The sequence below is a fragment of the Dermacentor variabilis genome, chromosome 7 (genome assembly GCF_050947875.1).
Source record: "Dermacentor variabilis isolate Ectoservices chromosome 7, ASM5094787v1, whole genome shotgun sequence".
Taxonomy (NCBI): domain Eukaryota; kingdom Metazoa; phylum Arthropoda; class Arachnida; order Ixodida; family Ixodidae; genus Dermacentor; species Dermacentor variabilis.
This window is the reverse complement of record NC_134574.1, coordinates 157,657,119-157,674,582: the sequence shown is the minus strand read 5'-3', so window position 1 is coordinate 157,674,582 and position 17,464 is coordinate 157,657,119. Positions and strand designations below refer to the sequence as shown.

The 17,464-nt window shown below is 47.5% G+C and overlaps 2 protein-coding genes across 2 annotated transcripts in view; one reads left to right on the top strand and one right to left on the bottom strand.

Annotated features, from left to right (window-relative positions):
* LOC142588911 (uncharacterized) overlaps positions 1-8,523 on the top strand; it is a 28,811-nt gene extending 20,288 nt beyond the window's left edge. The window contains exons 11-13 of the mRNA XM_075700722.1: positions 71-196; positions 4,940-5,198; positions 8,187-8,523. Of these exons, the coding sequence (XP_075556837.1) occupies positions 71-196; positions 4,940-5,198; positions 8,187-8,523 (722 nt within the window). The remainder of the gene's footprint in view (positions 1-70; positions 197-4,939; positions 5,199-8,186) is intronic.
* Positions 8,524-10,470: 1,947 nt separating this feature from the next.
* On the bottom strand, positions 10,471-17,245 carry LOC142588910 (ribosomal oxygenase 1-like). Its single transcript, XM_075700721.1, has 3 exons — positions 17,195-17,245; positions 11,114-11,295; positions 10,471-10,546 (listed from the first exon to the last, which is right to left on the bottom strand). The coding sequence occupies exons 1-3, from the start codon at positions 17,216-17,218 to the stop codon at positions 10,471-10,473; spliced, it is 282 nt and encodes a 93-aa protein (XP_075556836.1). The 5' UTR covers positions 17,219-17,245.
* Between the last annotated feature and the right edge of the window lie 219 nt (positions 17,246-17,464).

The window sequence follows — 17,464 nt, the reverse complement described above, 5'->3', positions numbered from 1 at the left end:
CCTATTAGGTCACGCGTTCCCAATAGCGTCTCATTTCTCGTTGACACCACACTTCCTTACTTCCAAACAGGAAAGACGACCGTGTCGCTGGTCGAGCGCTACGACATCGCCACCCGGCACTGGTACACGGCACCTTCCATCGGCATGAACTGCAGCGCTTCCGCCGCTTGCATTGTTCACGACGTTCCCAACCCTGGTATGTCATCAACGTCGTAGTCATGTACATAACCCTCCTTATCATCTAGCTTACAAAATGATTGCGGGATGAAAAAAATATTAAGTAAGGGCAAATGGGGAATAATTAGGAAGCAGGTAACCGAGAGTCTAGCTAGAGCGAGGTGGGCGCAATACAGGAATGATAGATTGTTCGTCGAGGTGGCGGAACCGCCGCCGAAAAACGGGCAGTCGACACGATGACGGCGACTATAGAACGACGATGACGGCACGACGACGTTCGCGTCAAGCACACGGGCATGAAGGACAGGACGTGAACGTACGTCCACGTCCTGTTCATTACTTAAAATCGTCAGTGTAACATTAAGCGCAATATAAGCATGGACGCCCACCAACTAGCCCCCTTCATTGCTCTTACTAAATGTTACAAGCAAACAGGGTTGAATGCTCGCGGACGTCCCGAGTTTGCGGTCGCGATTTCCAGCTTTCGTATGAAGTACTCAGCGATGCGTCCTGTCGTGGGCTTTCAACTTGAAAAGAAACTATTAAAGCGAATAGCTTTCTTTTCGTCCTTCGCCCGTCTTCGTGGTTGGACATTCACAGCTGATGCAAATGCGCCGATACAAAAGGGCGCTTCCTTTCACGCAAGTGAGGCGCGCGTTTGTCGCTGAACGCCAACGAGCTGTTTTGAGATGAACCGCAAAACATTCTTTAAGAATGCCTCTTCACAAACTATTGATTCCTATTCATTGCTGAAAACAATCGCGACCTTCGTCAACACTGCCGTACGTGGGCGCGCCGCGGGAGGCCTGTTTTCTCCGCCGTGTGTTATCTACGCAATCCCTTTTGTATCAGATGAGCAAAACGATATTGTTTTCACGTCGAACTTGTTTGTTGTCGCATGCACACGACGCGCCCCAGGCCCACCTATAGTCCTGAAGTACTATAACGCCAAACAGACGACACAAGAAGAAGAGACACGGACGAGCGCTCGTCCGTGTCGCTTCTTCTTGTGTCGTCTGTTTGGCGCTATAGTACTTCAGTAATATGCACCAACTAGCCCAACAAAAAGTTCTGCTGGAACACCTATAGTCATCGTCACTGTCACCGCTTCTCAGGATCAGTCCGCGGTGGCACATTCGTGGACATATATAGTCGTCCCCCGTGCCACTGACGACCTTGGATAAGTATGCAACTTCGGAGCTTTTCACAGCAACGTCTGAAGCAACCCACACTACACAGGCTTAATTAAAGTGAAAGAAGAGGCACGCTTTATAGCGATGCCTTGAAAGCGTTAGCATTTCGTAGCTCGTTTCGACGAAAGGAGGTTGAAAAGAAACCTTGTTTGGGGGCGTACATGCCGTCGTGCGATAATTTTGGGGCGTCGTTTAGAAGCTGTGGTGGAACGTTCGGGCAGGAAGGCCTTACTCCTCTTCTCCCGCTACCCTCTCCATCTGTGGCGGCTGCAGGAGGGGAGGACGACAGTTGCTTCCCATGGCGGCGCCACCTATACTATACCGCTGAAGATGTGCTGATTAACGGTTCTGTTCTCTACGGAATTGCGCCTTGAAACGACAAACGCTATTTAAAGATACTTAACTGCAACAGATGCACGCCATTAAGGGCTTCATTTAAAGGGATTAGCTTTCTAGAAGCTTTCTGCCGTTCGCATGCGCTGACAATCGTCATCCGTGGCTTGTGCACCTTTTTATGGTGGCTGTGCTTTGTTGGTCTCGAACACCCGCTATCTCTCTTACTTATCTGATTTTATTTTCCTCTTTCATTTCTCTCCGTGCAGCCGCCTGGGTATAGGCGTCCACGGCATATCGATCATGCGTCGCGGAGCACCGCGACAGATCCCGACGACGCGCAAGCCCGGCGTCGTCTTCCCGGGAACGCGAGCCGTGGCGGTCGTGGCGCCTCTAGCGGGCGCTGAGTTTGCGAATTCGCCCGGACGGAAGAATGGCGCAAGGAGGCGGGCCGAGAAAAAAAAGTATGAAAGAAGATTAAAAAAAAGCTATGCAAAACTAAACGAATAAAAAAAAATCGGGAGGAATTAGTCGGTAACGATCGTCAAAGAGTGCGCTTCCTTCTTTCAAATCTGCTGGAAAAATCCGTTGGTCAGTATTGTCAAGCGCAGGAGCATCCGGGTCGACACTTCATCACGCGACCTGAACGCGTGAGGTACGCAACCGCTGATTACACTCCGGGGATCGACCCCAAGTTATTTCACTGTCAACGATGCAGGCTCGCTCACCTCAGTCAGACAATCGATCCAGCAGACGCGCCAAAGCCGGCGAAGGCAGGCAAATACAGCTTCGTTTCAATGAGTTATGTGATCGAAAGTTTTGTATTTGCTTCATTTGGAATGTGACCGTGCACTGGCCTCCCCGCACAGCCTTTGACGTAGATCTGTGCCGTCTCACTGCTTGCCCGACAGCTACACTTCGTGTTCAACGAGTCCTTTTAGATGTCGGCCTAAGAAACTGCCATGGGGGCTTCAGTTTGAGAGCTTTGCGCCCATCTTGTCGGACGCTGTCGAAGACTTGGCGGTGGCACTCTTCGGCATGGCTGCCGCGTTTTTTGTTCACTGCTTCGGCGATTGTTTCGCATAATTCGCGGCAATGACGTCACATCATTTTTGGACCACTTCATCGAGAATAGTGTCAAATTTACCCTGGGAGAAGAGCAAATATGGTTGCGTTACGTTTCTGGACGTCTTTATTGACCGTATCGACAAAGGGCTCGCCACAAGCGTGTACCACAAGCCCACGCACACCGGGAGGCAGCTCGACTTCCATTCAGTGCACCCCATAGATCGGACACAAGCGGACAGTAGCCTCGGCACTTTTAGACCGGGCTTTCCGCGTATATATATACTCTAGTCCCGAGAGACGACGCTCGGAGATGAACTTTATAATATAGCTTTATAAGACTTGGGCAGTAAAGGTTACCCTTGTAACCTACTGGCCCAACAGGAACTTCGGACCTGTGCGCCAAGTGGTTCTTAAGGAGAATAAACGCGTTGCTATCCCATGTACGCGTGGTGTACGTAAGTGAGGCAACAACTATGATGTGTGGGTGGCTCATATTTCACTCGCAAAGCTCAGCAGGCAGTTGGTGCGCGCGGAAGACCCCATGGAACGTGACTTGGATGGGGTCATCACAGTGTTTACAAGATTCCTTGTATAGACTGTGACTAAACCCACAATTTTAGGAAAAGAAAAACACTACTAGTAAACCGTGGCAAAGACAAACACGGCGTCGAACGGGCTCGCCGAGCATTACTAGAAGACAGGCCATGCCATCCACTGGGACGCAGCAGCTGTCATCTTTGCAAACACTGTGATCGGGCTGGTTGGTACGAATCCGTAGCTTCGGATAACGGAAAGAGGGACGCTAACTACCGTTGTCAGAGAAAAATATCGATCTACACGTTTACTGCTTCATTCGTTCTACACCCAGTTCAACACCTCGTGTGATTATAACCGTGATTGATCCACCCACGTTCATTGCGCCATCTTCCCAGTTTGATTTTGGTTTGGTTTGGTGCCGGTGGATGTGGCTCCATCAACCCACTGTACAGAGGATCGGCCCACTATACCTATAAGCAAGTACTGTGGATCTTCGTCGTTGTAGATGTAGATGTGAACCCTTGGAAACACTGTTATTGCGAAGATGAGTCCCGTAGGGGCCCCTCGTTCTTCACAATAGCAGCGTCGATTAACATTCTTTGACAACTTAAGCCAGTTTTTGGCATGTGTGTGTGTCCGCGCCTAACCTCTTTACGCCAGCTCTCCTGGAGGGAAAGGGAAGATGGTGTATGTCACCAAAAGGTAAACTTCCGTCACCAAAAGCCACAAGTAAGTCGACGACGGTCAACGCACTACCGGTCTTCCGCGCCGCGCGGCGCGGCGCGTGCATTGACCCGTTGTATAATTACGTGAGTTGAACGAAACACAAAGTGGTAATTAAGAAAAAATACAGTGGCGATTTAGCGGTAAATGCGAGAGCAATGCGTTTATTCTACGAAGGGCGGATGGCGGGTGGAGCTCTACACTGCGCGCACTCTCTAATCTCGAGCCTCGGCTGCACCCGATGCCGTTGGCGATCGCGCTGTCCAAGTCCAGGTGTTCTTCATTACAATATATATGTATATCTATACGCTCCTACTAAGCTCTCTCATCATCTATCTGCCACTACCACGTGACCGGCTTCCCACTCTTCACATACATACACTTCTTCTTTTTAATTTTAACATTACTGATGCTTACGCGTTAAAATGTGTGCAGTTCTGCATCCCGCACCTACCTCAGCATAACCTCAAAACATCCTGTTGAGCGGATTTCACTACGACCTTCTTTTTTTTTTTTTTACGAGCATGATGACACGAATCCTAAAGCGATCAACCGCGCAACAGGTGTTGATAAAAAGACGTAGCCACACAACCCTGGCACTATGACCAATCCTCTCTATCATCATGCTACAGTAGCAACAGCAGCAATAACAGCAGCAACAACGAAGGCGAAGACGAGGTAGTCGGAAAGCGCGTGCCACGCAGCGCGTTCAAATAGCCGATAGCGGTTTATTCGAACCGTCAAGGCCCAGACACATGGCTTAGTCGGCTCGATCGGACCGGTGTGCTGCTATCTCTTGAAGCCCCGATGGCGCGGTGGAGTGTGGCCGGCTGGGCGGCTCTTGCTTGTGGCCAGCTCACTCGCTTGGTAGCCTCTGCCCTAACCACCGATCCTTCGTGGTGAGACAGAGATGTGCGCCGCCGTCGAAGCCGTCCGCGCCGACGACGATGCCGACAAGACCGGCGATGGCGACATGATCACCGTGGAGTTCGAGGCAGCGCAGCTCTTCCACGACGATGGCCGGCAGCGTGGTTTCACGCCGGGCGTGGCGGCCAGGCTTATGCCTGGACTTCGAGATCAGAGGAAGATACGTCAGTTCTGCGACGTCGTGTTCCGGGCGGCCGATGGTTCGGAGATCTGGGCGCATCGGATCGTGTTGGCTGCCAAGTGAGTGACGTTCCCACTCGCCTTTTAATGCATGGGCATTAGGAGTTTCAAAGTGAAAAAAAAAAAAGGCATGTGAAGTGCGGAAGACTGGTCACGTGATAGAAGTATATAGTGCAACTGATGGTGCTCTGCACGAGCTCACTCGACACACGTCCTGCCTATTCGAGGAGCGAAGTGCAACTGACGGTGGTCTGCTCCGCGTCAACGTCAGTTGCACTTCGCTCCTCGAAGAGGCAGGACGTGTCGAGTGAGCTCCTAAAAAACATTTGCAATGTTGTGACCGTGGTTTAAGTCATGGATGCAGTACCTCTAAGAGGTGCGACGTAATGCTAACAAATTTCTCTCGCATTTACTGCTGAATCGCCACTGAAGTTTTTTACGTACTTGTCGAAATCTCGTCCGTATGTATACGAGTACGGCATTCCAGTATCGCCTTTAACGCGATAGCATTAAAGAGCCCGTGTCGCAGGAAATTCGCCATCGGCGTCCGGCGTCAAAAACGTAGTTTCGGCAAAATATTTTCCAACCGCGTATACCCAGGACTTCCATGTGACGCATGCAATTGTCTGGATTAATTGAATTTCTCAAGCTAAGATACGTAGAAAAATCATCAACTACGCTTGCACACAGCCTACAGACATGATAGCTCTCGGATTGTAATTTGACTGTACGAGATAACGTAATTCTGTCAAGCGAAAATTCAAACAAACCCCTTCACACAAACAAACCGTTCGTGGCGTTCACAGAGCGGCCTCGGGGTCCGCCGTTTTGTGCGCGCCGGCGGGATGGGGTTCCTTGGGGGCCACGGAAAGGCACGCCCGATTCCTTGCAGTAACTCCAGCTGGCGCTCGCCTCCGCCGCATCGCGACCCACGCAAGAGGCCGTGGTTCCACCACAAAGCTCCCCTTCGTGCGTAGTGTTCGCGGCAAGCGTGTCCCGGTAAACTTTACGGTTACATATGCTCCATTTGACGGGAAGTGTGAGAAGCAGTCAGGGATCTTGGAATGATATCGCATGCACTTCGTGAAACAAATCATCCGTACAACAGTACAGTCAGCCACAAAATTTTGCGGAATGCGAGATCTGAGAAAAAGCTGAATATCTGTGCCAGCTCACAAGGCAGCCTGGTGTTTCCATTTACAGCCTCTACTAGTATATGTGAACAACATTGGGGTGTTCGGTTTTACTGACTACTGCTACAGGCGGCTCGGAAGTTGAACGTTCTCCCGAGTTCCCGTGGTCCGTAAACTTTTGTGGTTGACTGTACATGACCGGCCTATACGGGCCTATATATAATAGCACGGCGTCCAATAGGAGTACAGCAGTTGTGTGTGACCGCTACAGTTAGTCCTGTGTGTGTTTACTCAAGAAGAGAGGAAAGAAACGCAGAGTATTTAATCCACTTGCCGATGCCCCTCTAGCAGCCGCGGACCAATACGTAATGGCATATGGATACTGCGAATTCATTTTAATTGTGCAAATATTCATTTGCAGATTATACTTAAGTTTGTGCGCATGGCTTGTGCGCGGCGCGTGCGCAGCGCGAGCCCATGTGACGCACATATACTCCTGCCGTCGCCGAGGGCCGTGGTACTAGCAGAGCACTGAAGATGCACCGCGAAGCGGCAAGCCTTGGGCCACGTGTGCCACAGTGAGGCGGACCACCCGTTGACAACACGCAACTGCCGCTTCGCTATTACAGGCTCTGCACGGGCCGTTATGGTCCCGTTTCGGTGGAAGTTTAAGCGGCTCTTGCACGTGGGGCATCGAGCAAAGTGGGCCTTCCTTCGTACTGCCTAGGCAAACGCAAGTTTTTTTTTTATGTATAGAAGCAAGAATTCCCAGCAAAAAGTCCCCGAGTCTCGTGAAAGTCTTCAGTAAAAGTCCCCATATCTCCCTCTTGCAACTCACGCATGCGCACGACGACCGGGCAAATACGAAAAAAAAAAAACCACGTACGGATCACTCGCATCGGAGTAGCAGGAAACGAATACCGAATGGTATGCTTTGGTATTCGCCATCGCAGAACCGGAAACATCGTGTATGCGATGTTTTGAACAGCGTCTATTAGTCGTAGAATTAATTTGTAGAAAGACGGCGAGGGCGGCTCGAGTTTGTACGCTTTAACGTGCTACTCCGCACATGGGAAAGGGAAAGGGGAACAAAAGACGAATAGGGCATGATTACAAAAATAGTAGTGCAGTGACGTTAATCGTCAACACAGCAGCATACTTAAAGTTCGGAGGCTGCACAAGTATCAAGTAAAATTTTGTAGCTCTGAGACTGAGGTTTGGGCTACTTAACACGCCATGCATTATTGGGCGTTGCGGAGACTGAAAGATGACGACGACGAAGAGGTATTTACTGTAATATTTCATATCCATTATTATTAAATTTCATTTCACAATTGCCAGTTACAAATTTAGTTTCGATATATTTTCCCTGAAATTAATGTATATTTTTTTAACTCTTGCTCCACCCGATTCATGATCGATCCCCCAGAGAAGTTTGTGCAATTTCATTTCTTGAGGGGACAACAACAACAAAAATTTCTCTAGGCACAATCAACCATCCGAGGCCACGTGGCGCGCGGAGGAGAGAACAAGTGCCTGTGGTGCTCGTAGTGCACAGGCTGTCATCAAGGTGGGTAAAATCAGGGGCGTACGTGCGTCTTTATGCGCTCGTTTGTCTTACATCCATTCAGGCGTTCCTGTTTCATTGTGGCTTCTGCGGTTAAAAAGGATAAGTTGCAGGAACTCCCTCTGTTCATCGCGGATACGTAATGGCGAAGCGCTACGTTGTCACTATCGGTCGTTTCGCGTGCAGGTGTTCTGTGTGCTACGTTCTCTTCACTCTCGCCAAGGAAGGCATGAATCTCGAACATTCCAGCAGCGAATCAAGTATAACGTAAAAAAAATTTGCAGAACTCCCTTTGTTCCGGTTTTGCACCCTATGGTAAGGCACCATGTCGGTCCCTCTGCGATGCAGGTACTCGGGCTGCTACGTGCTCTTCACTCTCGCCGAGGAAGGCGTGAATCCCGAACAGAAGCGGAAGAACCAGTCGACCCCGCCCATCCGAGTCGTGGTGGAAGACCTGAACAACGAGATGGTCAAGCTGCTCGTCGACTTCGCCTACCACGTCTCGCTGCACGAGCACATCGGTCTGCACAATGTCGGCAACGTGCTCGAGCTCGCCGAGAAGCTTAAGGTCAGTCGCGAGCTACCCGAGGCGCTTCCGAGACTTCGTTTCGAGGAGGATGGCACGCATCTCGAGAACGTTGCTGTTAGCATGCCCGACCATCGGTCAGCATCGGTGATCGGTTAGCATCGGCGATCATCGGTCAGCGTTCTATGCCATGGGCCGGGGTCGCGGCTTTAATGGCGGCGATTGCAAACCGCGACGATGGCAGCTCGAATTTCTTGAACGTGTGTTTATATACTTGCGCTGCGCAGGCGCGGTGGGAAGTCTAGCTGAAGGGGAGATATACCTTTCGTGACCGCGGTATTAGGGTAGGGAGCTGCATAACTCGCACGGAGTGTGGTGACTGGGTGTAACCGCTGAAAGAATGTTAGTGCAGCAGGGAAGATGGAGGGACGCTTGAGTTGGTTACAGGTGACGCGGCTAGCCTCAGCTGTGAGACAGAAGGCACCATTGAAAGGGGCCACGTTATGGTACTGATCGTATAACACGCGGTACTTTTTGTTTGCTTAGTCTGTCAAGCTACCGAAATGAGACAGTCGCGATGAGTGCTGCCTAGAAAAACATGGCGTCTATAACGTCACCTAGCCAACTGTGTCACCTACATTACGGCAAAGCATGGCCTTGGAGGTCGAACGTAGACATCAGGGACCCCAACGAAGGCAACGTCACATTTATTTTGTTTACTTTTGCTATTTTATTTTTTAACAAACCAGACAAGTTATGCTGTGTTACACGGTACGACCAGCGACACAAAATAAAATCTTGCCTCGAAATTCGGTCAACGAACATCTCGCGGTTTGCAGCAGTAGGCCCAAAATGTACTCCAGTTTTGCTGGATCTTTTGTTTTCAGATAAGAACACCGTATACAAAGACGTTCGACGTGTCACCGGCTTGCCCTAAAACAACAAACGATGTTGCTTCAGTGCCATCTCATAAATGCGACTTATTCAAGCGGTTACATCTTCGGTGAATCTGACTTAACATCCGAAATCGCTGCGCACTCTATTACGCACCTAGCAGAACGTGATCAATGCGTCGTGGGCCATCGTCCTTGCTCAGCGTGCTGTTGTCGGCTGACGAAGTGGCACGCGTGTACCAATCGAGTGAAGTTTAGCGCTGTTATGCTCACTGTTCCACGTGAAAGAAAATTGCAACAACTTGTTCGCCTTCATTTCTGGCAGTGGGGAGCACATCTGTACGATTTGTGCACGAAACGCTGAACTGTTACTTGAGTTAAAACTTAATTGGTGTTGTAAATGATTAATGGGTAATTGTTTCGTTCAGCTGTCCACGACTGAAACTTTACTCACGTGTACTAAAATGCAACTACTGATTTGCTTCAAGATCTCGGCGTCATAACGACGACCTCGTTTGAGGCATCAAAAGCGCGAACAAGTGCTTAGATTCGGCTGCAGACTATATATATATATATATATATATATATATATATATATATATATATATATATATATATATATATAAATATAATATGTCAGGTGGTTGAAATTACTCCGAAGGCATCAACTACGCCGGCTCAACTAGCCGCAGTGAGCCTTCGAGACGATTAAGCTCACAAATTAATCAAATCGATTTAAGAGTACACCAATCAACAACACATCTGTCGCTGCGCAGTTCTCCTCTGCTTTGTCATTGAAGGCAGTGTGCAGAAAGAGGGTGTAGCCTGTTATTTTTTTTTTTGCGACCACGCTCGTTGACTTTCGTATTTTGCTCTTTAAGACTATATACAAAGTTTGCCGAAGCTCTGTGCAACAGAAGCAGCTGCTGCACGTGCTTTCTTGAAAGTCAATTCTGACTGGGATGCAGAAGTGTTGCCAGCTACAAAGAACATTAATATTTGCGTTTGCTGGAATTGGCCTTGTTTTACAGTCCCAGGAAATAAAAGAGCCTCTGCCTTTACAGCAGGTGGGTTCTGCCATTTGTCATCTGCTTGTTCTAGAAATGGGTGCTTTCATTCATTGTATGATTTAATTTAAAAAACATTTTGAAAGCCTCATGTCGCATTGCGTGACGCAGTTGCCATGACTGTTCGCCAGTCAAACTGCAAATATTTACTGTGGTGACTGTAGTGTAGCGTACGTCTTGACCACAGTGAAAGATACAGAGACCATGCTACAGCAGATGTGCCTGGAACAGATCGAGAAGGGCACGTGCCTTTTCACAGTCCAATTTTCGATCTTCTGCTCTTGTAATTGCTTCCTATTGAATAGTCCAGACTCGCTGGCACACATCCACACAGTTACCCTATAGACGGGCTGCAGGAAACTCTCTAGCTATTTCCAAGCAAGCTCTGGTTCCTTTCACTTTTAGTTTTCCCTCAAGCAGACAGCTCTCACTGAAAATACTTTTGCTAGAATTTACTAAAATGTAGGCATTTTAAAACGAGACACAATGTTGAAAAGTGTCCTTTCATCTTTGCTTTCACTTATGCTCTATGCTCTTCACATTTTCCAAGTAAGGCTTTGGCCACAGCAAACTTTGAAAGCCTGGAATCAAGCATTACCAGGTGTTTTTTTGCAAATAATCATGCACAACCTAAGACAAAATAAGACTTGCCCTGATGAAGAGAAGCCCTTCTATTGAAAGGTTTGTGCTTGGCGACATCATTTATTCGACCAATGTTGATCATTTAAGGTCACCATGTTCCTGTGGCCATCTGTCCTGTCTAAGTTGTTAAAAAGTAGCTTTAGAGACCTGGCTGTGCAAGATGCTGCAGCAGGAATTGGATGCTCACCCTGTGAAAGGAGTGGCGGCAGCGCTTCGTGCAGGTGAGCTTTGCCACATTGGTCAACAGCTGCGTCAACAGGACAATAGTTTACCAACTTCTCCACCAGGTGTCGCACTTTTCCCAAGAAGGCTTCACGTGCATCGCTCACCTGCACAAGTTAAAGAAAATGTACATTACCATAACTCCCATTTGTGTCCAGACGGCTTCAAGACATTCGCATAGGGTAGATGCTGCAAGAGAACTAGCATCACTGGCTTGCGACGTCACGCTAGTCAAACACAACTCCGATCATCTCTTGAACTGTCACCTTCTCTATACTTCTCTGAAGCTGCAGCTACCACAACTACCCACCAGCTGTGATACAACATTGCTGTGCCAACTGTGGCTGGATGCACCGTTCAGAAAGGCTAAACAATTTTTTTCGCATCTGAATGGAGAGCACACATCCATGAAACAATTGCAAGTGTGTGGAGGTACTTGAACAGTTTCTCTACGTATGTCCCTGCTACAACGACCAGTTCGTACTCTGTACCATGTTAGATCAGTTGGACTCGGAAACACCCTTGGTGACAAGGGCACCTGAACTGTGGCCATGTTTGTCACAAGCTCGTAAAGCAACATGTGCACTGCTGCAGTTCCTAAAGTTGAAAGACTTCACTGACCAGATGCTGAATATAACCGCGTTCGATAACCTGGACTCAAGAACATTCCTGGTGACAAAGGTGGCTACGAGCGACATGTGCATTGTTGCAGTTGCTAAATCTCAAAGATTTCATTCACCAGAGGCTTAAGAACGTTCCATTAGGTAACATGAAATCATAAACATTTGTGGTGACAAAGGTGGCTACATGCTACATGGCTACATGCATGACAAGCTCAAAAGTGACATGCACATTGCTACAGTTGTTAAAGTAGACAGCATTCAGCTACCAGTTGTAATTTTGATGTACAGAAAAGAACAAAAACATAACCAGTATTCTCGCTCCTTTCTTGTTTCTTTTGCGTCACACACAAAACAACATCAATAGATGCTGTCTTGTATGTCGCAGCTCTATTTGCAGGAGAAAGCGAAAGCATGTCTACACTGAAGTATGTTACCACCATTTTATTGTGCTGTAAGTAACTTCACAAAACAAATTCATTCTGCCTTATGGGTACTGTTTAAAACACCTGTTTCATTCAACATTCTTTTCATTCAAGCAAGGCTGGGACCACTTATTGGCACATGCATAGGCAAGTGTGAGGCAGAGCCTTTTTAAAAAGACTGTAAAAATGTCACATGCACGGAATAAGCCGGTTCACTGATGTGCACCAATGCACCCCACTTTTGTCTTTGAGTACTAGAGAAAGATTTTGTCACTGCAACAAAACATTATGAAAAAATATTCTTGTCATACGATGTAGCAAGGCAAAGGTGGTCATTATTTTCCTGCCCCCCACTTGTAATAATCGGAATATTGTTACTGAACCTAAATTGACTGTATGTGTCTAGCTCAGTGAATACAGTTGCCCCCCCACCCCCCACCCCGATTTGCCTGCCAGTTCTTAACCGTCATTTGTGCTTTCATATGTACATTCCCAGTATTTTCCATTCCTTGTTTTCGTAAATCTACTACAATCAGAACAATTCAACAAACACCTTGAGTGATAAAAGAAACATGGAAATTGAGGTTGAAATACTAGTATTCAAAAAGAATTCAAAGCATTCAACACCACCTTGTCACAAGTACTGCAGCTTTACAAGCTTTGCTAATCTGTGTGTGCTAAGGACACAGCCATTTTGTGTACTCGGAAATAGGCAGTTGTATTCTCTCCTTCCAGGCATTGGGAGCTAAGTAAGAATTTTAATCTGCCTTGAGTTTACCAGTGTGTTACCAGTCTGTTGCTTGTAATTTGCAATCTTCAGCTATGATACTCTAAGCTACACCTTCTGTGCACTGTGCATGGCAACATTTGAACAGTTGTAATGCAGCACACGCAGTTAATTCTACAAACACTGCAAGAAAGACAAATATGCATTTGTCCTACGCAATGTGCAGTACACTTGCTGTGACAGCTCAAGGTTTGATGGCCTAAATATGTGCCCTTTCACTTACACCTTTGTTTACTTCCATTTTGCACAGGAAGACTGTGGTCATTGAGGTGAAAAGCATATGGCTTTAAATCTAAAATTAAAATTTTTTGGCTTTACACCCCAAAACGTGGCTATGAGAGGTACCGTAATGGTAGCCTCTGAGTTTGTTTCGACTACGTGGCGTTCTTGGCACCCTTAACATGCACTCAAAGTTCATCAGCCCGTCAGAATATGGCTGCTGTGATTAGGAATTGAATTCGCAACATTGTTCTGAGCAGCAGAACAACACACTCTGTAAGTTATCGAGGCAAGTCACGAACATATGGCTGACTAACAAAAGACGCAGGTAACACTTGCGCTAGCAATATGCTTTGCAAGCAAACAGATAAATCCACCACCATTCTTCTTTCCTTGGTTCACATGTTCTGCATTTGGCACACAAAGTAGGGCGCAAACGAGAGTGGTTAACAGACACCTGTTGCAGCAACATTATTTTTAAGAGCCATAACTGTTACTGCAAAGAAACAAAATGTTGTAAAAAAAATTATCGTGTTTAACGTAACAAAACTGTACAGTGGGTTATGATGGATGCTGTAGTGGAGCACTCCAGATGAATATTGACCATGTGGGATTCCGTAAATTGCAGCCAAAACATGGCACAGGAGGGTTTTTGCATTCAGCTTTCATCGGAATGTGGCTCCCTCAGTCGGGAATCGAACTCGTGACCTCGGGCTCACCAGCAAGGGCTTTGTAATGCTGTCCAGCTATCAACGACACATGCAAGACCAACGCATGGAGGATTAGAAGGCCTACAGAGGCAAAGTGCGTTTGGCTCCAAAAGCGATGAAGCCAAGTGGATGCTTCGCTCAGTCAGGTCTGTCGCTTCCACTGCTCTCATGACTGCACACACATTAGTGTTCTTGCTGAACAGCTGTGTACATACCATACCGTAAGGAATGTCAAGCTAAATTTATGCAATCCCCACCTTTTTTTTTCTTGGACACTGACGAACACCGACAGTTTTCGTTCGGTCTCACCTCATGCGTCATTGAGGTGCGACACTGCTGTCACACTGCACACTATGGCAGCGTTCCTAGACGTCTTCAGTGCAATGCTAAACCTTACTATTCGCCACGAGATCGAGCTGTAGGTGGCAGCACCATTGCTGCGTTAGTGCGGACAAGCGATTCTCTCTCTCTTTTTTTTTTACTACTCAGTGATATTCGCGCCACCTCATTCGTGTTGCATGGTATCACAAAGATGGCAGAGTGATGAATACATTGCAACAAATCGCTAAAGCACAGCAATCACGTATCGCTGCACTCATCAGATTTCTTTAAAACAGCAAGGAAAAATGCTTTCTGTGGTTTAATAGAAACACAAAGCGATAATATAATTGCTATGATTGTGGCGAACAGAGAGCGCAACGATAGCACATTGTATGCTTGACATGGGCAGTCACTGATTTCACTGCAGCACAAGGACAGCGAAACTTTAAATGCTTCTGTACATCATAAAAAAATCCAGGCAGCATTTATGGCGGTGCTACAATCACAGAAGAAATTGGCTTTAATATGCAAGCTGCGTGCGCACATGTCAACACGTAAGGCATAGCAGACGATGCACGGTGCAATCCACACTCTGTGGTTCAGCCGGTGCCCGCCAGCTAGTGACTCTGCTTGATCTTGCAGTCAATAGCTTTCAATGCTTCGCCTTTACGCGAAACAGACAATATTTCTTTAGACATTTCAATTAAGAAAAACAGTTAGCTTCCTTGGCTTCACTTCCTTTTTTCATATGGTTATAACTAACAAGCAATGGAACCCCTCGGTCCGCCTTCTCATTCATTTCACTCCAATTGTACAGCAATCCACGTTTTTCACGGCGCAACGATGCCTGCGCCCTGCCCTAGCAGATTAGTTATGAAACGTTTCGGAAGGGACGCGCACGCGGCCACGCAGCCTGATATCGGGAAAAGCTACCCCGTAAAAAAAAATCGCATGGATGCTCAATGCAGCGAACACTTGTGCCGTGTACCGCGTTGAAACTCTTCTGGTAGCTCGACGTCGGTGTGGTGCCGGAAACGCGCGTAAGACCAAAGAGCCAGGGCTTCATAGTAGCCGCCTTGCATTGACGGCTGTCAAAATTATCGTTAAACCCCTGCGTTACAATTGGGCGACACTTAAAAAAACATGTTGCTGACGTAGTCTTCTTGCAGCGTCGGCCCACTGTTGCTGGTGGTGGCAGCGCGTGCCTGGCTTCATGTACTCTTTTAAGGCATGGTAACACTGCGTCGATACGAGACTGACAAGGCGCTGACACCGACGATTGGCCGACAATTCAGCATAGTGTCACTGAGACCATTTGGTCATAATAGGCCAACAACGACGCAACCGAAGGGTGCAAGTTGTCATATAGTGCGACGGGCTTTCTTGTCAACGGCACCGACAAAATCAGCGTGCCGACCATGATAGCTAGACCGAACACAACGCGATCAGCCATTGAACCGACAACACGATAGCTGCAGCTCATTCACTTATAAATATAATTATTTGAGCTCAAAATGGGTCGACATGCCTTCGAAGTTGAAATGCACGAGCTTCAGTCCTCTCATGCGGTGCACGTGAAGTTTGAGTCAACGTTGATCCTGTTTAGCGAGAGTTGGGTTAGGCTTGACCCTGTCGAGTTCGTGCAGCCGCTACCGATGGAGCTGAACTTAAAAAATAAGCAGTCAGGACGAAGTAAACTGCTCTTATAGTTAAGTTGTGGCCCTACAGCGATTTGATAACTACTACAGCAATTCGATAACTACGTACACAATAAGCGGCAAGCGGCGGCACAGCGCTGTGCCAGCATCTTGTACTTTGGTCACCGTTCCCGAATGCCGGCGGTCGCATTCCCATACATGGTGGGCGTGTGTGTGTTGTTATACTGACACATTTCTTAGTTCCATAGAAGCACTGTTTACCTCTGCGGCAAACGGGAAAGAAGAGAATAATCATTCGGCACAGCAGCATAAGCTCGCTCAGTTGCCAACGGTGTCAGCGATGGCATCCATGGTTTCGCGAGAAAACTACATGGCCTATAAGTTGGGGCTTATGCCGAGCACAGCTGTCTCTAATAATCCTTTATAGCACGTACAAACTGTAAATATGATGAAGTTAAACAAGAGCGAGAATCAGTAAGTAGTAACAGCCCGCAATATATATGCGTCTGGATCACAGTTGCAGTTGATTAAGTGACTCGGCCGCTCATATTGACTCGTCTCGGGGAGGAACAATGCGGCTCACATGTGCAGATATCTACGCTTTGCTACGTTTTGAGATTATTTCACATCAGCGATGCACCGTTTCTACAATATCCGAAGCTAACAGCGATCTGAAGCTGTAGATGTAAACAAATGCACCGCTTTGGCAAATCCTACGTGGAAGGCTGCGCTCGAAGGTTTCTTGAATATGCGAAATGTTTAGTGAATGTGTAAAAGGAATGCAAAAAGCGATGTGCAATCGCAGGCATCAGCGATAACGAACTCTAAGACAGCCGCATCCGCAGACGGAACTCGGCGCGCCTTTATTGGCCGCGCTGTTACCACAACAGTGCACTCCGGCCTATTCACCCACTGTAGTCAATGGGTGAACGACATGCTGCCTCAGAGAAACAATTATTAATTAATCGCGATCCACGAGACGCACAACCGACACGCACTCAACATGGGCGCAGGTACACAAATCAACCGGCGAAATCCCCGACACACTCCCAAAACGTTTCCAGCGGCATGCGTTAGAGGGCAGCACAGGAACATGAAAGAGGCGGATTGTATCAGTTCCCGATTCTCAACCTGCAATACAGCAGTTTTCATGCAAATAGCAGCAAATTGCTCACTTGAAAACGTAGTAGATTTCATGCTGCAAGGCCCTGTTTAAAGTTGCACACACACTATTTTACAACAAGCAAGCAGACAAAGATTACAAACCACATCTGCATTGGCCACGCCCATGTAGTTGAGGTAACCTCTTGGTAGAGATTTCCTTTACTCTACATCTTCCTCCATGGCCAGTTGCAATGCTTGGGGGATCATCTGAAAGAGAAATATTGAAACAATTATGAAAAATAACAGAATGCCAACCAGAGGTGCCTGAAATAGATTACTGAAACAATTAAGCTATTGTTTCAAGCCTTTTGATATGGTGAAAAAGGCGGCTGGAAACATAACCCCTCAATGGTCACACAATGCTATGATCAC

Excerpts from the sequence above, each read along its gene's own strand:
- LOC142588910 (XM_075700721.1), bottom strand. The coding sequence starts at position 17,218 with ATGGGCGTGGCCAATGCAGATGTG. Across the intron at positions 11,296-17,194 it reads GCGTGGCCAATGCAGATGTG|GTGAGCGATGCACGTGAAGC; the intron begins GTTTGTAATCTT and ends TAACTTGTGCAG. Across the intron at positions 10,547-11,113 it reads GCAGCATCTTGCACAGCCAG|GCACATCTGCTGTAGCATGG; the intron begins GTCTCTAAAGCT and ends GATCTGTTCCAG.